General features: G+C 40.1%; 1 protein-coding gene across 1 annotated transcript in view; it reads left to right on the forward strand.

Annotated features, from left to right (window-relative positions):
* Positions 1 to 25,494, forward strand: part of ANKFN1 (ankyrin repeat and fibronectin type III domain containing 1) — a 139,412-nt gene that overhangs the window by 67,881 nt on the left and 46,037 nt on the right. Inside the window, exons 6-11 of the mRNA XM_028093016.2 lie at positions 2,059 to 2,149; positions 7,504 to 7,611; positions 17,108 to 17,207; positions 17,522 to 17,654; positions 18,131 to 18,247; positions 24,730 to 24,945. Of these exons, the coding sequence (XP_027948817.1) occupies positions 2,059 to 2,149; positions 7,504 to 7,611; positions 17,108 to 17,207; positions 17,522 to 17,654; positions 18,131 to 18,247; positions 24,730 to 24,945 (765 nt within the window). The remainder of the gene's footprint in view (positions 1 to 2,058; positions 2,150 to 7,503; positions 7,612 to 17,107; positions 17,208 to 17,521; positions 17,655 to 18,130; positions 18,248 to 24,729; positions 24,946 to 25,494) is intronic.

A 25,494-nucleotide genomic window follows, 5' to 3' on the forward strand; every position in this document is an offset into this window, starting at 1 on the left:
AACTGTGCTTATTTGTTTAACCAATCTAAACTCAAACATTAATTATTTATAGAACTCTAAGCCATATGAGCATATGAAATGCAAAAAATAAAAACAGCTAGCAAATCAGTTCATACGGGAACAAACCCTGTATCGCCTCAAATAATTAAAATGCAACAAAACAATCATCAAAATCATTTTTAATGAAAAATTTTTTAAGTATACTTAAGTCAAACCCGTTATTTTTTTGCTCCAATTCAAATCATTAATATCTTAGACCTTTTTATGCACGAAAGAGAGGGAGAATTTTATTTTTGTTGCCATTCTCCTAAAAGATTAGTCCATTAAAACAGTTATCTATAAAGTGTAAACCTGAAACCCAGCATTAAAAAGCTGCATTTGGTTGCATCTCTTCAAGTTTGAACCAGCTTATTCTAATAGAATTCTTGGTGGTTGGGTCACCACCACAGAATCTTGACTTTTAGTCCTAATCACACGTCTATACCGGGGCCAAAACTGTGGATTACCAGAGCAAACAAACCCCTGAGTGGGTGGCCCCCAGAGATGCTATCGCAGAAGACTGATTCCCAACCCTATAGCTCACATGATGGAAGAGGGCCAGAAGAGAACCCCAGGGAATTTCCTTTGCTTAAAAGAAAAAGTGATATCACGTGATAAAAATGGAAAACTCTCCACAGAGAATTTCTCTAATATTTGAACTAATTTTTATAGGGATTAAGTTTTTCCACTTGGTCATCCAATGAGAGCAATTCAGACATTATCCTAATCACATAAAAGCCTAGAAGGAGACTGACCCTTCTGCAGAATCGCCATAACCTTGAAGTACCTAGAAACCTATTTTTAATGTTAAAAAAAATTAACTTTATAATATGGTAAGGCCAACATTATTAAAATTTCTAGCAAAGGCCCTATAAAGATGCGGTGTTTTTTTTGTTTTGTTTTTTGTTTTTGTTTTTTGTTTTTGTTTTGTTTTTTACTTCAAACGCTATTTTGCAATTTTCACAAGCAATGTTTTATCAAATGCTGGCTTCAAAAATGCCTCTTTGGGTTCACTGGGGGAAAAAAATAACTTTTCAAAGCAAAGCAAAAATACAAAACTATACAGAACATTTGAAAAGATTATACGTAAACAGAAACAACTCCTAAATTTTTAGGTGTCAGAAGACATTAAAGAATATAAGCCATTGTTTTAAAGATGGTTTTAAAATTGAAGTGAAATCAAAGAATTAATGTAAAAGTTTTAATAGCTGAGCAGAGATACTCATTGCAGCATTATTTTTTTTTATTTTAAAGATTTTTTTTTAATTTATTCATTTGAGACACAGAGATAGAGAGAGAGAGAGCATAAGCAGGGGGAGAGGCAGAGGGAGAGGGAGAAGCAGGCTCCCGGCTGAGCCAGGAGCCCGATGCGGGGCTCGATTCCAGGACCCCGGGATCATGACCTGAGCCGAAGGCAGACGCTCAACCATCTGAGCCACCCAGGCGCCCCTCATTACGGCATTATTTCTTGTGGCGTAAAATGTGGAAACAATCTTAATGTTCACCAGTCGGGGAGACTGGTTAAATAAATGACAGTTATTTGCCCACGTTGAAGTACTATGCAGCCACTAAAAAAATGAACCAGATGTTTGATGTACTAAACTGAAAAGATGTTCATTGTAACTTGTTAATTTTAAAAGCAAGTCGATCAGCTAATAAAAGTGATGGTGATTGCCTCCAGGGAGGGGAAAATAAGGAGAAAGGTGAGAAATTGCTGATTTGGGTAAACCTTGCAGAACTGTGACTTTTAATAATTAGTGTATAACTCAGGTAGAGGAAAAAAGGTAATTATGACATTCCAATTTTGAACTGAAAAGAAAGCTCACAGAAACTAAAGGCACCCCAAAGATGTGTATTACTACACACAAATGTAATAAGAAAAGCTAGAAAGCTAAAGCATGGCTAGTGGATTTCCCAATGGATCAATGAGTTAATCAGACACAGGAACCTGCTTCTAGAGTAAAAGTGATTCAGTACAGTTCCTAATGCATACATTCTCTCTGTTTCGATACTTTTCAGGGCCAAAAGTATTTTGTTCAAGTCTCGGCTTATAACATGAAAGGATGGGGACCTGCTCAGACCACGGTACCGGCATGTGCCTCGCCTTCTAGTAGGTGGTGGCTGTGAACTCTCTCAAGCCTGGCCGCAGGCTCCAACCTCCCCCTCCATCCATCCTCAGGATACCATTGCCATTCCTTCTCCCCGCTGCTTGGGACTAACAAGACCTCCTCAGAATAGCATCTGGGCCACATAATGAATGATTCCTCTGCAGAAATGTTCCCCTGGGAGGCAACTCAGTGGAATGAAAAGAGAGGGAATTTGGAACCAGCAAGACCGAATCTGATACCCAGGACACCTTTGATTAGCTGCGTGGCCTTCAAAAGTTCCTTAAAACTCTCTCAATCTGTAGAATGAGTCCAATCCTACCTTTCCCAAGGCTTTTGTGGGGATGTTGTGAATGACACAGCAGGAGTAGTGGCCCATTCTAGCTCTCCTCTCTCCTCCTCACGCCCCCACCCACATCAAATTGATAAGGGAATGAGATATAGCAAATCTTATTTATCTGACATTCTGTCAGAAGAAAACACTTTCTTACTAACAGGCACTCCGCTACACTCTGCTACAAATATAACATATAACATTTGTAGTGATGGCTGAGAACCCCAGCAAAAGCCTCTTCTAATTATGTGAAGATTAATAATTTATGTCTGGTATATTTGGTAGCTCTCTATTAACCAGAAAATTTAATTAACCAGAAGAAACATCTCTAGATATACCATATGATAGATTTTTCTGCATAATGAGCTCTGAATTTGTTTTCATTTTTTTAAAAACCTTCATGAATGTGATAGTTCAAAATGGTATCATATGCTCCTTGTAAGAGCGCAGTCTTTGTGGGACACAATTTGCCATAATAAGAACAGTCATTTCTTTTTACTCCATAATTATTTATCTAGGAAACGAAGGCAGAACAAACAGTTATGAACAAATATGCACACTACAGCAGTGTAGCAATAGAGTGAAACACCACGTATAGGGAGAACAAATATCCAATATTAATTCAGTGGTTAAATAAAGTATGATATATACATATCCACATTATAGAACAAAACGAAACCACTAAAATGGTGTTTAAAAAAATTCACTGTGTGGAAGAAATTCTTACTTTGTAAGTTTTATGTAAAAACAAAATGCAAATTTTTTTTCACATATTTAAGCTGTGAGTTTGATTATTATCAGGTAGGCCTATCTGCACATAACTGTCAACATTTGATAGTGGATATTTGGGTTGTAAGATTGTAGGCTCTTTAGTTTTCTTTTGTATATATTTATGTTTCATGTTTTATAACAACCCTTTACCTAGGATCAACCATGAATCAGGTGGCACGTTATGGGCTTTCATCAGTGTCTCACGGAATCCTCACACAAGTCCCTCATCACTGTTCCTGTCTTGTGGATAAGCACCGTCATCTTCATCATCTGCATCACTCTGAACATCAGAGCCAACATAAGACTTATTATAATGCTGGGCATTAGTCTAAGAACTTTATGTGGATCGACTCATTTAATCTTCATAACAGACCCACTGGGGTGGTTTTTATTAGTAGTTCCATTTTACTGGTAAGGGAACTATTCACACAGAGGCACATGCACACATAGAACCCAACATCACAAAATCAGCAAGCCCTGAAGTCAGGCCCAAATCCTATGGCCCTTGTCCTTAACCACTATGCTGCCCTCCTCCTCTATTAATAAAGAAATTGGGATTTAGAGAAGATGTTGCCTTGCCCAAGGTCACAACTGTTGCATGTGGCTGAGCCAGGACTCAAGCCTACACTGATCAAGCCCATGCCATGTCCCCTATGCTGTGGGAGCTAGTGCTCTGCTATCAGGCAGACAAGCGGACTAAGAGCCAGCCCGCCAACCGTTCCTGACCGCCATTTCTGGTGGGTGCACACAGCTACACCGGGTGATACCGGGCTCTGGACCACAGACACCAGAGATCCCTAAGGCCCCTGAGTCCCATGGGCATTTGATGATTTCATTATTCCAGTCTTACTTGGACATCTTTTTTATTAAAGACATCAGAAACACAAACTAGTAATACTGCAAGATTAAGATACTAAGGGAAACCATCTCATTCTAGGGAGAAAAAAAAGAGTCTATATTATTGATGAAGGATAGAAGGGACAGAAAAGAGAAAGAGAAAGTGACAGTGTCAGCTGACCTGAAGGTGGGACAAGGGAAAACTTCCCGCTCCAAATGCAAATCCTGATCTGCATATGGATGCATTACTTGTAAGCATCAGATGTTCTATAAACTTCAAATTCTAATCAGACACTCTCCCTCACAGCCTGTTTGAACGGGCTTTCTCCAGAATGACAAGAACAGTCTTCTAGGACTGGGAAGAGTCACTTACTACTTGCTAATTAACATAGCAACTGCCAACCTTTCTAACATGGCCCATTTGGCTAGTAGGGGTATCTGGCAAGGAACTAAAATCCAAACATGTCATTTTAGTTGCTGCAGACATGCCGTATCACTAATATAAAAACACTCCAGCTCTATTTATAAACAGAGTATGACATTGTGATGCAACATATATCAGTATTCAGATACTTACTAGAGGACAATGTATTCTAACATGACAGAGTAATTGGAAATTTGGTAATATGTTCCAGTAAGCTATAAAACCTTTTTTTTATATTTTTACAAAAGGCCTTAATGTGTTTTTATAGACTTATGTTATATGGTATGGTACATAATAAGAGAAAAGGACCCAGACAGGCTTGTCTGAGTTACGATCAGGAAAGCCCTGATATCGCCCCTGAATGTAAGCTCTGCATTGTGTTGCAATTGAAGTGTCTCATTACCAGAACAGTGAACTGTATTATGTGGCACAATCTGCTCTTTTCCTACCACACTAAGTTTATTCCTGTCAGGTTCCTGATTTCTTAATATATTTTCAATTTTCTCCCTCATCCCTAAAGTCTCCTATTTTATGTAGTCGTCAGAACCTTCCAAACATCTATGAGAAAAACTCATTCTTTCCAAAAACCTTGGCATCATGTCCAGTGCTCACTTGGGCTGCAATTTAGCATTAGCAATTTTGAAATGTATCATAAAGTCATCAGCTTGAGCTCACCTCTGATGTAATAGGGCTCAGCTGAAAGAGCCAGCTCCATTTCATCTCCCCTTGCGTTGATGGCAGTATTAACACTCATTAGAATATATTAGCATGTGCACGGCCACATAATAACTCAACCACCCAGAAGTCTTACTCAAGCAAATATTACTCCTCTTATCATAAGCACTAAAGACGCATTCACCCAACTGAGGGAACAAACTAATAACGGCCTTTGGGAATCCATGATAGCAGCATTTATGATCACTGTGCCCAAATACCAGGGACACTACAGATGAGAATGAGGATCACTTGGAGTTTGATTCCTCAGACATTTCCAAATTTCCCAGTAAAAGCACCCTTCCTAGCCCATGCTACCTGAACACCATCCTTCTATTCACAATGCCTCACCAACATTTAATGAGTGTCCCTGATGTGCCCAGAATGTGCTTTACTTACATTATTTTTTTAAACTTCAAACAACCTTTTAAAAATATTCAAAAACTCACTTTACGGAGAAGAAACCTGAGGCAAAGAGAAACTTAAGTCACAGTTTCTGCCCACAAGGAACAGAGTCTACAGAAGGCACCTATGCCAATTCCCTGTCTCCAGAGTTGACCACAACTAAGCCACACCACACAAACTCCAACCAAGCTCTGACCCTCCTTCCCAAAAGAAACAAAACAAAACAAAACGTGTCCACGTTATAAGGAAACGAGCACTATATGGAGGGCCATGAGACTACATTATGGTCCTGGCTCTGTCCCAGACAAGCTGAGTAACATAGAACTGGAATGGTTCTCTCTGGGCCTCAGTCTTCTGAGAGGTAAAATGGAGACAGGTACCTGGGGGGGGGAGGGTAGGAAGGAGGAAGGATTCAAAAATCTCTGAGGCCTCCTTCTTCAAAGGGAATCACCTGACAGGGTTAGAAACAATGTTTCCATACTCACTATTCAGGGAGTTCACTCTTCATCAAGGAATTCCCTTCTTTTTTCAAGTTATGATTTACATCATGCCATGTAACAGGCATTGCGCTGGATACCAAATAAACCTCTCATTTCATTCTCACAAAAAATCCTGCAAGCTAGATACTACATTCATTTTTCACATTACAGAGTAGAGGCCCTGTCAGTGTTAAGTTTAGTGCCTTACAGACACTGAGCCAGGAGCCGGAAGAGCCAGGGTTCACACCCAGCTTTATCTGACTCCAGAACCTGTGTTCTTTCTAACTGTGCTGGACTGTTAGGCCGTGGATGGGCCAATGAGTGATGTTTTTAAAAAACCTAACTTTAACCATCAGGACATCTGCCTAAGTTTCTGAACAAGGGACACTCCATATTTTAAAATAAATCGGGGGGAGGGGAATTTGAAACTGGTTCAGTTAGAATCTAAGCCTCAGATACACTCATGAACTAACCGGCTTTACTAGAAAATAATGAGTAGCATTTTTAAAGAAAGCATTTCAATCAAGAAGTGCTTTAAGTTATTGCTTTTAAGAGGTTCAGAGAATAAAACTGGGTTGGGGGCAGATAGAAGAAGGGATGGACTATGAAGTGACAGACCTGCTGGAAAAAAAAAAAAAAACCAGAGTTGGAGACAGCAGAATTACCATCTTGACATTAGTCCCATACGGGTTATTACTCTTGATATCATTATAGCCAAATGGAATGAAAATAAAAGGGGGAGAAAAATCTCAGTGGGTATTGCAATTTAAATTTGCCATGTAAGCTAATACTGTATATTTAGAGACTGAGCAGACAGGGTGGTTGGTGGCTCGGAGTATGTGCAGGGGTTGCTGTGCCAGCTAACCAAAGCAGACATTCATTAGAGCAAAATGTAGATTTCCATTTCTTGGCATCTGACATGGGCTCTTTCCTTGGAAAGAAATGTCAATTTGGCCAAAAGTGTGAAACCTACAATAAAAGCATTGGGACTGTGGATTTCATCTAGTCTGCACATTCCCACCCCTTTCTTTCCTACTGTGGAAATCCAGTTGCAATTTGGGGTGCTGCGTGGAAAGGTGGCAGGGGAGGCTGATTAGGACCCGGGATGCTGGGGTAAGAAGCTGGGGGGTGGAAATTTGAACTCCCAGAGTCCCTGTTTTCTTTTGGCCTTCAGTTACCACTTTCTCTTGCCCTAAAACTGCCCAACACAAGAAGCCAACCACAACTGCTGTTTTGCACAGGGCCCTGAACAATGGCAGCCCCAAGCTGTGCAAGTGCTGGGTGCTGATCCAGACCCACGGGGTGTAAGCAGAACCCAGCTCCTGAGGCTAGGCCTCAGGGGAGAGGCCTGCCCCATGTTAAAATGTCATTCTTTTTGTTTCTTTTGTTCAATAGACTGGAAAGACTATGACGACAGAGAGCCCAGACACAGGGGACAGAGTGACATTTTGGAAGGTCTGCTGCAGCAGGTCCAAGCCCTTCATCAGCATTATAGCTGCCGGGGTAAGGATCAAAATCTGCGCTGGGCCATTGACTGAGGTCTCGGTGGCGCCGGTAATGTTAGCAGTTTCCTAACTGGGTCATACCTTCTCATTCATCAGGGAGAGAGAGAGATATTAATATTTGTACATCTGGAATCACTTTACAGCACTATCTTGCTTTAACCCTTCAGAAGAGACTTCCCTCTCTTCACTCCCTTGCTCTCTTTTTCTCTCACCCACTCTCCACACAAACGGTTTGAAAAAAAAAGCTCAGGAAAAAAGGAGCTGCCCTTAGTTCCCTTCCCTTTGAATTGTCCCTTCACAAAACTCCTCAGTGTGCTGGGTCTTTGGGATATTCACCCTCGAACTTTTCAGCCCCAAGGAAAATTCCATGAGCATCCCTGACGAAGTTTAGCCGATTTTAACAGCAACAAGAAATCTTCATGTATATTTGCAATAAAGATGGCAATGCAATTTCACATCCACTGTCTCTTTTTCATCCTCATTTTGGCAATAACCACTAAGGCTAAGTGACTTGACCAAGATCACAATGCCAGGAAAATACAGATTCAGGATTTTGACCTAGGTTTTCTGTCTCTAAGTGTAGTCTTCCTGCTACACCTCATTTTTGTGTCCCACCCTGAACATCGGGACTGGGCACTAGATGTTGATCTCACCCTGAATTTTAATCTTCCCCTGTACTACTGCTTAGGAGAAAGGAGAGCACACACATCCCTAGACCTAGCCAACTATACCCAGAAAATCTCTGAGAGGCTTTTAAAAACTTCTCTTCTATCTGGGCTCTTCAAATGGGACAGGGTCAGGTTTCTGACCTGTGCAATGATTCGTGGAACAGGCACTTAGTTTTATTTGGAGAATTAAAGCCTCCATAAAGTTTTCATTTTCCAAGCTCCTTCACCCATCAGATCCCAACTGCATTACACTCTCTAGATTCAGGGCACTGCTGGGCCGGCTAGGTAAGAAATCACGGTTGAAACTAAGAGACACTAGCTGAGTTTGAATTAGACATAAAAAATCATACTTGGTCTTAGCAAACAGTTGGCCCCTGCTGTATAGCTCTAACAGAGCTCTTCAGAAGTGCTGGCCATAGCTAAAAATGAGGACAAGTGTTTGCAAGAAAATCATATTCTTTTAATGAGTAGTTCATTAGAAAATATAAATGTGCATGGTAGAAGCTGAGAAGGAAACCCAAGTGGGTTTCATTCCCAGATCTGTAGGAAAACTTTACCCATACCATGGCCTTAACAATTCCACACTGACCAAAGTATACTCAGTTCTCTGTTATCGGGGCTCATTTAAGCAGGCCAGGCATTATCTAGGCTCCTTTCTCTCCGCTGCCTCTCCATCATTCCCTTGCCCATTGGTTCTTATATGGCAGAGAAAGGTAATAAAGCAACTTGAGTAGATGATTCCTTGCAATTCATAAGCCACTTCGTGTTTGGTCTTTGCCAGAAGGGGGAAACTAAAACTACTCAGGAGAATGAGGGCTTTTCATATTATCTGAGGATTTAGATGCTCTCCCCATTACTATTAGATTACTATGTAATAATCAAGAAACAATTATCTAGGGGCACCATTAGGCATCTGCCTTCAGCTCAGGTCATGATCCCAGAGTCCTGGGATCGAGCCCCACACTGGGCTCCCTGCTCAGCAGGAAGCCTGCTTCTCCCTCTCCCACTTCGCCCTGCTTGTGTTCCTGCTCTCGCTGTCTCTCCCTCTGTCAAATAAATAAATAAAATCTTTAAAAAAAGGGGGGGGGAAGAAACAATTATCTAGACAGCCCAATTATTTCAATAGTTTCCACTCAACTTTTATCAATGTATATGCTATTCCCCAACAGGGATGTAAATATGCACACAATGTCAGGAAAAATTTAAGTAAGGCATAAGTAGAACTTCCCAAAAAAGGAAAAATATTTTTTATATTTAAATGTCCTTTGGACACTTAAACAGTACCTGAAGTGTTTTTTGATTTTTAAGATGCTCAGCTGAAAAAGGGTCTCTGGTCAGTAAGTTTGGAAAATGTTGCATTATATATCCCTTTCCTGGAAATGTAAAATTGGCATTACAATATTAAAGACTCTAATAAAGAGACATTTTGAATTTGGTTAACCAAGCATTTTCCAAACTTATTTGTAAAGTCATTGTAAAACTTTTTTCACAGAGTTAGTGTTCCAAGGCAGAGACTTTGGGAAATGATGACCTATAATATGCCAAGTTAAAGGAAATGACCTCATACCAAAAAAATGGAATGATTTTTAAGATAATTTAATATTACTCTGTCTCAAATGATAAACCAAGGATAATTAGGTAAAAACTACAAAATTGTTATTTGAAATACTCAACTACAAGAGGGAGGCAAACCAGAAAACAGACTCTAACCTACAGAGAACAAACTGAGGGTTGCTGGAGGGGGGGGGGGGATGGGCTAGATGGGGGATGGGTACAGAGGAGGGCACTTGTGCGGAGTGGAGCACTTGGTGTTGTATGTAAGTGAACAATCACTGAATTCTACTCCTGAAACCAATATTACACTGTATGTTAACTAACTAGAATTTAAAGAAAACCTGAAACATAAAGTAAAATAAAATACTCAACTATGTTGAGATCTATGTGGTTGAGTGAATATACAAATCTTACAATTAGGAAAAAGAATTATTTCACTCGGAAGCTAAGCAGGGTCGGGCCTGGTTAGTACTTGGATGGGAGGAAAAAGAATTATGTCAAATCCCAGTTCTACTACTTACTAGCTGTGTATCCCTGAGAAAAGCATTTGACCTCTCTGAGCCATAGCTTCCCCATCAGAAAAAATCAAGATAATAGTATCTATCTTTCAGGATTGTTATGAGGATTAAATTAGATAATGCATTAATAGTGTAGGCACTTCACAAACTCCAGCTTATTTTCCTTCCATTGCTCTTCCAGATGAAGAATAGAGCCTCTCTTTCTCCTTGGAACTTTACTGATACATCCTAGAATTAAAGTGTAATCACGGACTCCATTGTAATGAGCCTGGAGTGCTCAGTAAACACACAGCGTATTCCAAATGCAGAAGTAATAACAAAACAACCCTTCTACTACCAAAGCCCTACATGGGAGATACCAAAACCCACATTAGTTTCTGTATTTTGGCTAAAGAAGTGACCACAGTTAATCTGCATGTTCAGTACTGGGATGCAAATTCATTGGAGATGTTGAGCAGCCTTTATTGTTCATACGGGTTATGCCCCGACATACATAATGAGTCATAAAGAAGCCAGTTGTATTCACCATAGCAGTGCCCTGTGAGAGTGAATTTCAGTTATCATCCAATTTTTCAGCTCGCAAACATCAACTGAAACACAGCCTACTATGTGTCAGGTGCTAAACATATCAATATGGTTTAAAAAAAACTCCCTATGTGCCAAGCACTTGAAAGCTAAAGAATTACTGCATTTGGAGCCCAGAAAACCGACCATTGTTCCAGAGCCCTGAGCTATGCAGAGACAGAAGCCAGAATAGAAGCCACTGTATCAATGGCTCAGTGTGTCAGTACAGACCCTGAATCAGTTAAAGATGAGCTATATCATGCTGCAGTAACCAAATGACCCCCCAAATATTTATTTCTCCCACAAGCTGTGTCTGCCACTGGTCACCTGAGGGCTGTCCTGTGTTGTCATCATCCTTTCTCTAGAAATATTTGCCAGCACCCATGGGAGAAGGAAAAGAAACTCTTGAATGTCTCATATGGACAGGACTTTATGTACGTCACTTACATTCAAAACTCATTGGCCAGAATTGGCCACATGGCTACACCCAACCACAGGGTTCCAAGAAGTGAAATTCTTTCATGTGCCCAGAATGGAGGAGACCCGGAATATTTAACATTTGCACAGGCCCCTTTCCCAACCAGTAGTAGTAGTTCTGTTTCTTTTTTGTTTTTTCAGTTTAATCTTCATTTTAATTTACATGATGTATGATTATAATGTGAGAGTCATCTTAGTGTAAGCAGCTAAGATCATGGATTAGCTGGGTTCAAATTCAGACTGGACATTTACTACCTGTGTGACCTTGAGCACTTACCTACCCTCTCTATAACTCAGTTTGCTCACCTGTAAAATGCAGATAAGAATTATCTATACTTGGGGCACCTGGGTGGCTCAGTCAGTTAAGCGTCTAACTCTTGGTTTTGGCGCAGGTCATGATCTTGCAGTCATGGGATCAAGCCCCGCATCAGATTCTGTGCTCAGTGCAGAGTCTGCTTCAGATTCCCTCTCCCTCTCCCTCTTGCTTGTGCTCTCTCTCTCAAATAAATAAAATCTTATTAAAAAAAATTATCTATACTTGTCAGCCATTTTTTAAGGACTGAATGACTTTTTTTTTTTAAAGATTTTTTTTATTTATTCGTAAGAGACAGAGAGAGAGAGGCAGAGAGAGAAGCAGGCTCCCCGCTGAGCAGGGAGCCCGATGCAGGACACGATCCCAGGACTCGATCCCAGGACCCTGGGATCCTGACCCAAGCCAAAGGCAGACACTTAACCATCTGAGCCACCCAGGCACCCAGGCCTGAAAGACTTTAAATAAGTAAAGCACTTAAGAGAGCTTTATTATTTAAAAAAAGAAATTCTTCCCATTCTCCATTTTTTATTCCCCAAAGGCTCAATTCTTTTAGCCAGTTCTTTTGATATTTTCTTCATATCTCTAAATAACATGTTTATATTGCTAATCTTTGATTTTTTTTAACGAGGCATTACCTCTCTAAGAAAAGATGAGAAATTTCTTTTTTCCCCTCCCCCTTACTTACAGATTACAATTCCTACCCTTTGTCCTCCTAATATATTTGTATTGTAATTTTAGTAAGATCAATATTTACTGCTTACATTATAATGATCACTTAATTCTATGATTATTTTCCTTTCCTGGACAACTTTTTGTTCTCCCTGTACTTAACAGTCATCTTTTTTTATTGTTATGTTAATCACCATATATTACATCATTAGTTTTTGATGCAGTGTTCCATGATTCATTGTTTGTTCATAACACCCAGTGCTCCATGCAGAACGTGCCCTCCTCAATACCCATCACCAGGCTAACCCATTCCCCTACCCTCCTCCCCTCTAGAACCCTCAGTTTGTTTTTCAGAGTCCATCATCTCTCATGGTTCGTCTCCCCCTCTGACATACTCCCCTTTTCTTCCTCTCCTGTTATCTTCTTCTTTTTCTTTTTTCTTAAAATATGTTGCGTTATTTGTTTCAGAAGTACAGATCTGTGATTCAACAGTCTTGCACAATTCACAGCGCTCACCGTAGCACATACCCTCCCCAATGTCTATCACCCAGCCACCGCATCCCTCCCTCCCCCAACCACTCCAGTAACACTCAGTTTGTTTCCTGAGATTAAGAATTCCTCATATCAGTGAGGTCATATGATACATGTCTTTCTCTGATTGACTTATTTCACTCAGCATGACACCCTCCAGTTCCATCCACATCGTTGCAAATGGCAAGATCTCATTCCTTTTGATGGCTGCATAATATTCCATTGTGTATATATACCACTTCTTCTTTAGCCATTCATCTGTCGATGGACATCTTGGCTCTTTCCACAGTTTGGCTATTGTGGACATTGCCGCTATAAACATTGGGGTGCACGTACCCCTTCGGGTCCCTACATTTGTATCTTTGGGGTAAATACCCAGTAGTGCAATTGCTGGATCGAATGGTAGCTCTAATTTCAACTGTTTGAGGAACCTCCATACTGTTTTCCAGAGGGGTTGCACCAGCTTGCATTCCCACCAACAGTGTAGGAGGGTTCCCCTTTCTCCGCATCCCCGCCAACATCTGTCGTTCCCTGACTTGTTAATTTTAGCCATTCTGACGGGTGTGAGGTGGTATCTCATTGAGGTTTTGATTTGGATTTCCCTGATGCCGAGCGATGGTGAGCACTTTTTCATGTGTCTCTTGGCCATTTGGATGTCTTCTTTGGAAAAATGTCTGTTCATGTCTTCTGCCCATTTCTTGATTGGATTATTTGTTCTTTGGGTGTTGAGTTTGGTAAGTTCTTTACAGATTTTGGATACTAGCCCTTTATCTGACATGTCATTTGCAAATATTTTCTCCCATTCTGTCGGTTGTCTTTTGGTTTTGTGGACTTTAACAGTCATCTTTTATTGTATGTTTGTTTGTTTTTCTATGTGGTTATAGCTAATTAATCCCCAAGCTGTTCTCCAGTTATGTCAATTTTCTCTCAATCCAATCGAATCTATTAGCACTGTTTCAATTGCGACTTCTTAAAGAAACCTCTTGGAGCCCTCTGACCTGCTCCACCCTAGACTGGTTGCTGGCTGCCTGTGTCTGGCACACAGCTGGCCCCGTAGGATCTCCTTTCAGCCACCATATTGGGGACTCTTCTGGCCACCCTCCAATCTTGGATCGCTTCTTTTTGTATCCCATGTCTTACTTTTTCTTGGTTAGTCCTTCATTTTGGTGGAGTCCTTACTCTAGTAATTTCCTTAATTTCCTGAGAGGATTCTTGGGAGCTAACTTTTGGATACACTGAATGTCTAAAACTGCATTTATTCTACTTACTTATTTAAGGTTTCAGGTAAGTACAGAATTCTAGGTTGAAATAATTTTCTGTCAGGTTTTGAAGGTGCTGCTTTGTCCTTTTCTATCTTTCCGTACCGAGAAGTCTGATGTTTCATTCTGATTCCAGAGGTTTTGTAGGATACCTTTTTTTCTTCTTCTCTGGCAGGTTTTTAAGTTTTTTTTTTTTTTTTTAACTTCGGTCCTCTAAAAACTGCTGTGATATTTTCTTCGTGTCTCTGAATAACATGTTTATACTGCTAACTCTTGATTTTTTTCTAATTTGAGGCATCACCTCACTAAGGAAGGATGATTTCCCTTTTCCCCTCCCCGCCTCTTACATGCACATTATAACTCCTAACCCTCATTCTCTTAATACGCTGAATAACAGTGAAAATGCACCACGCCTTAGTGTGGGTGTACCGTTGTCTGTTGTGCTGGGCACCTGGCAAACCCTTTCAATACGGGAAGCTACACCCTTCAATTATGGGATATAATCTTAAAAGTTAATTATTTCTCCCCCTCTTTTTTTCTCTGCTCCCTCCTACTAGGACTCATAGCCTGATGTTGAACCTCCTAGGTTAACCCATTAATTTTTCTTTTTCTCTTCTGCTTTCCATCCCCATGCCCTTACGCTCCTTCTCAGAAATTTCTGCAACCTTATTTTCTAAGCCTTCTATTGGGTTTTTCAGTTTTTGATAGTATAGTTTTTAATTCCCAGTGCTTTCTTTTATTCTCTGAAAGTTTCTGTTAAAGACTCCTATCCTTTTCACAAGGATGCAGTGCCTTTGTTTCTCTCTCAGGCTATTAATGATAGGCTTTGTTTCATTTTACAGTTTCTTCTCTCAGCATTGTCTCTCCTCTAAATTGCTCTTTTGTTTATTTGGTTTTGGCCTCTGTCTTTCCTGTTAGATGTTCTTCACATCTGCCTGGTGATCCCTGGATGTTCACCGAGACTGAAGAAAAGAGAGCTCAGTAGCTGTTGGGGAGCTCTGAGCACATGGATAGGGCTTTTTATCTATAGGCTTCACTGTAGGGTGATCTGGCATGGCCTTTTCTTTCAGAAACCAATGAAAGCAATGTCAGAAGCTTTTGAGTAAATTCTTAGTCTGGTCGGAGTCTCCAGAAAAGTTTCTCCCAGTGTCCTTCCTGGAGGGTATAAGTTTGAGTACCAGTGTTCTGAGAGTCCAATGGGGAAATAATCTGTATGGAAACTTTCATTTCATCCACCTGTTTTGGGTGCAGTACTACTCTCCCACCCTCATTTTTAACTGTACTCCATGTCTCCCACTCTAAAAACCCGTTTTTATCTTTTTCAGAGAATAAGCCGCTAGCTTTTTTTCTAGAGTGGGGAAAGGGCATTTGTCCATCTATGCAGGTTACAGGAGGAAATCTAGAAGTCTGACTGCTTTTTAAGCAGACTTCAACAAATCCCTCTGATTTTAGCTCCACACTCATCCCCCACTTCCAGCAGTTGTGGTGCCCAAGGGGTGAATCGGGTTACTTCTCGGCCTTCTTCACTGCTGGCTTAGGATTCATCTTTCTCAAGTCTGCTAAATCCATCTGTCCATCTGCTTTCCAGCTACCAATGTTCACTTGCTTTTGTTCCCTTTCCCATCTCTTTGTCTTTATAGATTTATACGGTTTCCTTTTTTTAAATCTCTTTACTCTGGTTTTAGTGAGATTTAGGGAGAGAGTACCATGTAATGAATATGTTCAATATGCTGCCTTTAACCGGAAGTCCCAGCAGCATCATTTTCAAGCACAGTGTGACCAGCCAAATTCATGTTCAAGTCAGAGAAAAATGTTTTTGCTTTGTTCTGCCAGGAATAACCGTTACCAGCACTAGCTTGAAGCTGGCATGAATGCTTGTGTCAGTCAGCTTATTCCCAACTGCTCCTATAGGATCATAAGGAGAACGACACTGGGCCTCAGCCACAGGCTATCCGCCCAGCTTTCCATGCCTAATAGCAATGATGTAGACCATGTTCCCACCCCAGTGACACATCTGTCCGAAATCTGGGGACGACCCCAACAACCTCAGCTTCCCCCTTCATGACACAGACTATGAAAACTGAAATCAGTGATCATTTAGCTCAGCTCCATGGAGTACTATTTGTAAAGATTATCTGGGGAAGCCTGCAAGTTTTATCAGTGAAAGCTCCAGGTTGTAAATAGAAGGGATAAACAGAAGCAATGGATGATTTGCTCATCAATATAGCCATAGTGCATTATAGTGTACAGAAAAATATTTGTTCAGTAAATTAATGTCTTGGTTTTTCTGGGTACTGGCTTTTCAGTCTTGAGCAATCCATTTTAACCTCTCAATCTGTTTCTTCTTCGGAATAATAATGATGACAATCATACCAATGCCTACAACTATTTCTGTAAGCCAACATATACACTGGAAAAAATTGCCCCAGAATGCTAGCCGTGGTTGTACTAAAGGGGGTGGAGTTTTGTTCTTTTTATCTGTTCTCCAGACTTCCTGTAATGTGCCTATATTAATTGTATAATGAAAAAAAATTAATAGAATATATAGACTAACAAGAAGAGCTTTGCCAACATTGAGAAATGTATGAATATTAAATGCAGTGGGAGGAAGGCAAAGATTTGATTCCATTTCTTTTTATCCCACATTATAATAAATCACTCATCTGGAAAATATAAACAAAATGCCTAAGTGGTTTCCCCTGGAGTTATAAATGTTACTCATCTCCAGCATTTTTGAGGAGCTGATCATTAATTGAGGTAACCACTGGCAACTCAAGATATAAGAGCTTTTTGTAGAAATGAATGAGCTGAATCCCTACATGAAACTGAGGATAAGTGACACCAAGGGGACAAGGAAGAGGAAGGCGGGGAGGTGGGAAGAAGGTACTGGGCGTGTTGCGCTGCCAGTAGAATTTACAGTGTAGTTTTTTCTGTGTTTCAGAAACTTCAAAATTACAAACCACGGGCCGCAAGCAGTCAGTCTCAAGGAGCCTGAAACACCTATTCCATTCCTCAAATAAGTTTGTGAAGACCTTAAAACGGTGGGTCCTATTGCAGTTTTTCCAGGAAGTCTTAATTTCTCAGGAATCAGCTGGTTTGGATTCTTAGTAGCAACATGACAGAAATTTCCTTTTTGTTATTAAAAGAGCATGAAATTCACTTTTCTCCTGAGAATTAGGGCAAGATAATAATTTCGCTGAGTTCTAGCCTATGAACGTGTGATACTTAGCAGCACCATGATCATAGGTATATTTTAAATAATCTTTTATCATGACCAAAAATATGTTTTTCCATGATTCAAGCTTGGTAGAAGAGACACTTGAAGACAATTCTTTATTTTGCTTTTTCTTTTTAGGGGACTCTACTTAGCCGTTATATTTTATTACAAAGACAATATGTTAGTCACCAATGAAGATCAAATACCGATTGTTGAAATTGATGACTCTCACACCAGTTCCATTACACAAGATTTTCTGTGGTTCACAAAGGTATACTGAGTTCTGATTTCATTTTTCCCCAGTTCGCACCAATGCTTCTACACATAAATCTCTGAAACCTTTGTTGAGGAGTCTCCAATGATCAAAGTATTGGGGTGGGAGTAAATTATCTCAAAGGTCTTCTTTCAGCCCTGCTATGCCCTGTGCCATAAAAAAAAAAGTGAAAGTAGCATCTACGCTACATTTTCAAAGCAAAGAAGCTCGCATTCTGTCAGACTGTGTCTCCACTATTCTGAGTTATGGGATCATTTGGCAAAGACTAAAATGTGGATCTGACTATTTCATTAACATTCAGATCTTTTTCCAATTGGACAGAGATCAAAAAGTTGTTTTGCATGTATCTGAAAATGGACTGGAGAACAAACATCAGGGGTCAGGTTTCCTCTCCCCTGCTTTTTGCTTTGATGCCACAACCTAAATCATGTACTGGCTTGGATGATGATATGACCTCGTGACTTCTTTTGCAGCTGTCTTGTATGTGGGAAGATATAAGGTGGTTGAGACAAAGCGTACCTATCTCCATGTCCTCATCCACAGTGCTGCAAACTCGGCAGAAGATGCTTGCAGCCACAGCCCAGCTACAGGTGAGGGGCCAGGTTTCAACCCAGATTCCCAAGGAAAGCTTAGAAAAGCTTGGTCAGTTCAGTTACCAAGCCCACCTGGAAAGGGAAAGGACAGGCTCCTCTCTCTTCTAGATCCTGGAGCATATAAAGGCTTCTTACGCAGTCTGAGCTGCACATCTGTTCATGTAGGGAAACTGTGCCTTTGGCAATTTCCTGGACAAGGAACAAGGGTCTCTCTTCAAGAGTCTAGGAGTGACCCCCTAAACAAGAGGTGAGACTTGAGTTCTGGATTTGATATTAATCAGTCAACTCATTTCTCCTTTCTGGGCCTCAGTTTCATCACTTGCAAAATAAGAGGAATTTGACTCAATCACAGGACAAACCCTTGCTGCTCTGGCATCCTGTGCATCTAACTACTGTATAGAGATGGAAAAAGAGACCAGCAGGTATTTTGAAGAGTTTCTTGGCTTGATCTTTTGTTAAAGCACAGGAATTTGCATACATTTTTGCTTACTTGAAAGAGAAAGAAAGAAAGAAAAGAAAGAAAGAAAAAGAAAGAAAGAAAGAGAAAAAAAAAGAAAGAAAGAAAGAAAGAAAGAAAGAAAGAAAGAAAGAAAGAAAAAGAAAGAAAGAAAGAAAGAAAGAAAGAAAGAAAGAAAGAAAGAAAGAAAGAAAGAAAGAAAGAAAGAAAGAAAGAAAGAAAATTCTTAGAAGCTAAAGAATCCTGAATTTATTCATCCTTCCATATTATTAACCTAATCAGATCAGGTCCCCTGATCTAAATACAAGAATATTTATAGGTTACAAAGCCCCTCCTAGAAATGACACGGAATTTTAACCAAGTTCTTCTGGGTTTCCTTTCATTGTTTTCTGGTATTACCTGAACTTGTGGAGTCTGTAAGAGAGCACTGAGCCTTTATCAGCAATGGGTATTTACCTACAAAGCTGTCAGTTACACAAACCCCAGAAATACACATAACAGGAATCTATGTAGCTGTGTTTGGCCAGGCCATACCAGCCGAGGCATAAAAATAGGATCATAACAACAAAAAAATATTTCTGTGGCTCCACCCCCACCGGCAATTATAGGAACTTCATTTCTTGACCCACACAATAACAGTTCAGCCACCTGAAATAGTAACAATTATTATGTTGCTATTCTAATTCTGAAAGGCGACTCTTGCTCTTCCTGTGCTATACTCCATTGCATGACCAGCTTACTGCCTGTGTGCTCAGTGGCCTCAGAGATTTTAGCAAACAATGCTCTCTATTTCAACTCACTCTTGACTACAAAATCTTCTTCAACTCAAGGAAAAGTTCTTGGAGCTAGGCCATGATGACTGTACTGAATTCAAAGTGCCCCTTCCTTTCATCACTGATCAGCTTGAGTTGGAAGGAGCCACGGTACCGCAAATTGCTCTTTCCTTAGGATAATGTGCATTCCCAGGAGGCTCCTTGGTACCTTACTTCTTTCTCAGGAGATTCAGACACCTCAGTGGACTCTTCGTTAACCCATCATACAGCCTAGACATGCTTGGATCACAGACTGAACTAGCTTAGACTTTCCAATGGTGCTCTTTATCCCTCGAGCACATCTATCTCGTCTCAGTAACGTGAGAAGAGTCTGGCTATCACAGCCCGCGCAGCTAGGCACTGAGGAGCTCGAGAGAAGCCGTGACAGTCAGTGTGCCCCTGCTCACCTACCCCCTGGCCCCCCAATATATCGACCCCACGACCTTTCATCATTTATCAACCCTCTTCTGATGCCATTTCCTTCTTTTGCCCAGCTTAGATTCCTTGGCCCACCCTAATCACTCCCCTGAAAATATTCTAAATTTCTGGCCACTGTCTCCCCACCATATTTACTTGGAAAAAATCTAGGCCTGAATGAATCCAACATGTCTACACCGGAGTACTTGCAGACTGCTGCACAGAAGTCACCAAAAAAGGGGCTGACTGTTTCTTTGTTAAATTCATGGCTACAATTCTCACATATAAGTTACCTAGTGATCACATGCCATTTCTCTACTAATTTTACTTTCCCAAACTATAAGGCAACTATTTAAAACCTTCTCCATTCTCTTGCACCCCTACCCCTTCCCCACACTCTACAACCCCATATCAGGTGATGATTTCACTGTATAATTCATTAAAAAAATAAATGGGAATTCTTTTCCCACCACCAAGTTGCAAAGCCTCCTGGCATTGACCCCACTTTCTCTTTCATCACTCCTATTACAATAGTATTGGTTGAATAAATAAATGTATTTGTCTGTCCAACCACTGCACCCCAAAGATCACACCTGGGAGTACTCTATCTTATTAAAAAAAAAAAAAAAGGATCACAGTAATACTATACCTCATGCCATAGTCACCACCTGGATAGTTCACCAGCCCTGCATGGTGACCAGCGCCTCACAGTACTCAGTAAATAGTTACCCTTTACAGTGCCCAAAAGGCCAGAGCACTGCTATACATTACCTCTCTACTTCACATTTCTGTTTGCCTGCTTAAATAACAGGAGTCTTTGTCATTTTGTTTTGTTTTGTTTTGTTTTGTAGGACCTATTGCCCAAACCATTTGCTGATCTCTAGGATGAAAATGTCTAAAAATAGTGACGCCACCTTTGATTTTTAAGCAGTGGGAAGGGAGTGTGACAGGCACACAAAACATATTTCACAGGAGAAAGAAAACTGAATTTGGGGAAATTGCTACTTAGTATTTTAGGTCTTTTTGCTAATCTAACATTTTTTATGATGTTAAGAGGAAAGTAAAAATGCACTCTTAAATAGCGTGATTGGCATCAGCCATACATAAATCCTGTGGACCTACCTCTGGTATATTTTACTGTGCTGTCCTCCCCTTTCCAGCATCACTACCACTGCCTGATTACTCCAGTTACATCAAAAGCCTCCAAAGTCATGCTCTTGCTTCCAGTATCATATATACTAGAATATATATATTCCAATATACTCTCCAATCCTTTCTCCACACTTCTGCCAGAGTAGCCAATAAAAGATTCTGACCATGTCATGCCCCTGGCTTGTGCTCTTTCAAGAGTGGCTCAGACATTTTATCCCCACCGTCGCCATCTCTCTCCTCCTATTTCCATCGCACATTGACTTACCTTCACACAGTGCGTATCAGTCACTGTGCACCAGGTGCCTTATATCCCAATTTCTGCTCTATAGTGAGGTCCTTTAATACACAATAATAAATAACAATTACAAAACAACAACTTTCACTCATTTCACAGAATACATGCCAGGCACTGTGATAAGTGCTTTACAAACTATATCTCACTTAACCTCCACCACACCCTAATGAGAAAGTAGTATTATTGATATTCATTTAACAGATGATAGAACTGAGGCCTAGAAAAGGTTATATAACTTGCCCAAAGTCGCACTAATAGGAAGTAGCAGAGTCTGGATACAAATCCAGATCTATATGACTCTAAAAGTCTACATTTTTTCCAATGCTTCATCATCTTATGCATTCATTTACAAAAAGCAGACAAAAATTTTAAATAGGAGAAATTACCCACATTATAGCTTAAAAAGTAAAAGTAGTCTATTCCGCACCATTGGGAGCTGATTTAGGAGGAGTGGTCTTAGATTTTATTTGAAAGAAGGTAAAGTATGAATTAATTAATTAATATGACCTAAGCAGGAGGAAAGACAATTATCTGCCAGCATTTGGAGTAAAAAAGAATAGTGAGATGAGAAAACCCATAAGTGGCCAAGACCCCACACTGTTTTTCCCACCTTTAGGAAAATGAGAGTCCCCAAGTGTACACTGCTCTTATATTGAGGGGTACCCGAAATACCCTCAAAATACAGTAATCATCTGACACTGTAGATTGGGTTAAACTTTCCTCTTCCATTACTTTTAGAAATCAGTGCTAGTGAGTAAAAGCCAGCTAACACATGAGTCCCATGTCTTTTTCATTTTTCAAGAGGGGGGATAAAGGTTTCCCCATAATTTTACTCTACTTTTCCAGGCCTTCACATCTTTACTCTGGATTTCCTTCAACTTTTCATGTCACCCCAAGCTGAATAAAGGTCTCTAAGTAGTGTGCTTATCTGTCAAAGGCTTACTGATAGTCCTGTGATTTGTTCTGATTATAACCTAGACGCATTCCTGTGAGCCATCAGGTGGCTCTTACTCCTTTTTAACTTGTAGGATCCTCAGGGTTTCCAGATCTCCCATAGCATGAAAGGTATTAAGGTGGTTTGGTTTTCCTTTAGGTCCTAAAGAATCCCAAATGTGCCCTCTTGCAACATGGATGCAGTTTATTTTCACAAGGACATTCTGCTTTGAAATTGGGCTCTCCCCAGAGCTAGTTCTCCAACCCAATTTGATGTCAATAAAGAATTTCAGGAAGACTTTTCGTGCTTTCTGATTCATATTGGTCAGTATATCCAATGATGATGGTGAACCACTGATGATAACTCTGCTTAAATGCAGTGACCACCACATTCAATGTCTCCCCACCAGTTTTGGTCCAAAATAAATCATATTTTCCAGTGTCCTAATGATAAAATGTTAATTCAGTCAACAAAGACTTATTGGGCTATTAATATGTGTCAGGCACTGTGCAAGTAACCCAGAGACACAGAAATGAAACATGAGCTCATGACATGTACATCAATCTGCAGGAAAGCCAGAGTCACACTAAAATACAAGTTTGTACAGGAAACGATAGGGGACAAAAGAAGGGATGGTCAATTCTGAGACAGTTGAGAAAGTCCTCCCAGAAAGGATGAAACCTAGGCAGAGTCCTCAAAAAGAGTAAGTGTAAGCCAGGGTGGGACTCCAATTAGAACATAAAGCCCATAGCCTACTTGTATGAAGCTTGAGAATTTACAAAATACTTTCTCAGGCATTGTTTCATTTAATCCCCCAAACACTCTGAAGGTAAGGATTAGCATAAGGGCTGACCCTTAATTTTAGATGATGAAACTCGGGGCCAGAGAGGGTAAAAACTTCTTCAGAAGTCTAAGAGTGAATGAACAGCAGCCGCCCTGGAACTCAGCGCCAGTGTAACTAAAGGCTTAGCAGCAGCGGCATGCTGGAACCAACTTACACTGGCTCAGGAGAGCCAACTGTTAAATATTCAGGAATTCTGTAAGCCTGCTGTCAAACTCTTGGTAGCTTGGTAGCTTGTCAAACTCTTGGCCAGCATTAGTGGGAGCATTTACACCACAGAAATTGGCCTATGTTATAAATCAGGCCCTCTTTTTTTTTTTTTTTTTTTTGATAGCCAGTTTACCAGTTTATTTACCAGTATTACTTGGCAGCAAACTGCCTTTCTATAAAACTGTATTACCACAGAGGGCTGGATGAAAAGCCTTACCCAATTAACATCTCTAGATTTAGAAGTCAGTTACTGAAAAGGAATAATCTGACTGAATGATTAGGTTATTTTAAAAAAAATAATGATCCCACCAAATGTTTATATGTCAGTAATTATTTATGAAATTTCTTACTTATGTGTCCAGTTCTAATGAGGAAAAATAAAAGATACAAGACACAGGCTCTACCTGGAAGGAAAATTCCCGTGTTTTCATAGCTGTAGATACGGACCAGCTGGCTCATTCATTTTTAGGTCATCCGTGTCACTTTTCCAAGTTCCGGTTCTACTTTCCGCTCTCCTGCTAACAGGTCATCAACATTTATCTGAGCTCACCAATGGCAGCTGGGAGCTCTGAGATGATTTATTTATATTTTTGAAAAATCACAGATATTCAAAGTAAAAGGGTGTTTTATCCTATTCATCCAGTGTTCTAGGTTAAAAATCTTCAAACCCTGCATATTTTTAAAACTCTGTTTATTTTAGTAACATCTGCCTGGACCCCTCCACATTTGATGTGGCATCTTTCTCTTCCTACCTTACTAAAAGTATTGTCTGCCTCAGTTGACCTAGCTCACAAACAATTTTAACATAATTTTAAATAAACAGAAACCCCTGAAATTCAGATAAGTCAAACCAGGCCAATCTCCCAATTAAAGTATCTTGAAAGGAATGTGCAGTCATTTGGGGACCTGTACAATGTGCTACATTGTCAATTCACTTCTTCATTTTAAACAACCCCACTTCATACCAGCTTACTGTAGATCTCTTGAAAACTCCACAAGTGGCATACTTGAAATATCAGGCATTTTTCTTTAAAACATCTGGGATTCTCTTCAAGTGCTGGTAACTGAGGTCTATGTGCTGGTGTGTCTATGTGGGTAAGAGATATTTACAGATATTGAATTTGCTTAAAAAAACATAATTTTTGTGCCTCTTGCTATAATCTTTGCAGGCTTATGGTGAAGAGATTTTCTTTGAGCTTCTGTTAAGTACATTTCTGTAGTGCCACGTATTCTAGGTTTAAGTTTGCTTTAAAAAAAAACTTTTCAGAAATATCAGTTAATTATGCAGTGTCTTTTGTTGCAATTATGTTGCTTTGTTTGCACAATATCATCCCGGCTACCAGAAATCTATTTGTTTCTAGAATTTACTTGGAACACACAACTTGGGAAGAGTTTACTATGAGCCCATTAAAGACCGGCATGGAAACACCCTCATAGTCACCATCAGAGAAGTGGAGATGCTCTATTCATTTTTTAATGGCAAATGGATGCAGATCTCAAAGCTGCAAAGCCAGAGGAAGTCTTTGTCAACACCCGAGGAGCCAACAGCTTTAGACATTTTACTGATCACCATCCAGGTATGTGGTCTTTTCAATTTTCTAATACTGTATATTTAAAGTTCCAAACACACTTATTGAGATTCTAATGAAATATACCAAGAGCCATCTACAAATGCAGTGATGGAGTGGAGAGGGCCCAGAGTCATTGCTTGTATTCCACACATAGGAAAGATTCAGGGAAGCTTATTTTTTACTTATCACTCTCCAGATCTGGAATTCATCAAGCAATACAAGTGGCAAGCACTCTGAAAATACCCCTGACCAGTGAACCAATGAGAAACTTTTAGACAAATATTTGAGTAGGGGTCTATATGTAGTATAATCAAAACATTAAACCAATACCTGAAGAGACTATAATAATGATACATTTCTGGACTGTGTGTGTGTGTGTGTGTGTGTGTGTGCCTGTGTGTGTGTGTAAAACACCGAACAAAAACACTCTTTAACACCTATTTACTCATTTGTTCCTTCTAATGCTCTCCTGGGTCAGACAGGCATGATTAAGTCCATTTTAGGAATGAAATGACTGAGGCTCAAAGAAATTATATGGCATATGGCCACACAGAG

This window comes from Eumetopias jubatus, unplaced genomic scaffold (genome assembly GCF_037043125.1).
Source record: "Eumetopias jubatus isolate StellerSeaLion01/CBP00866 unplaced genomic scaffold, mEumJub1_p1.0 scaffold_10, whole genome shotgun sequence".
Classification (NCBI taxonomy): Eukaryota; Metazoa; Chordata; class Mammalia; order Carnivora; family Otariidae; genus Eumetopias; species Eumetopias jubatus.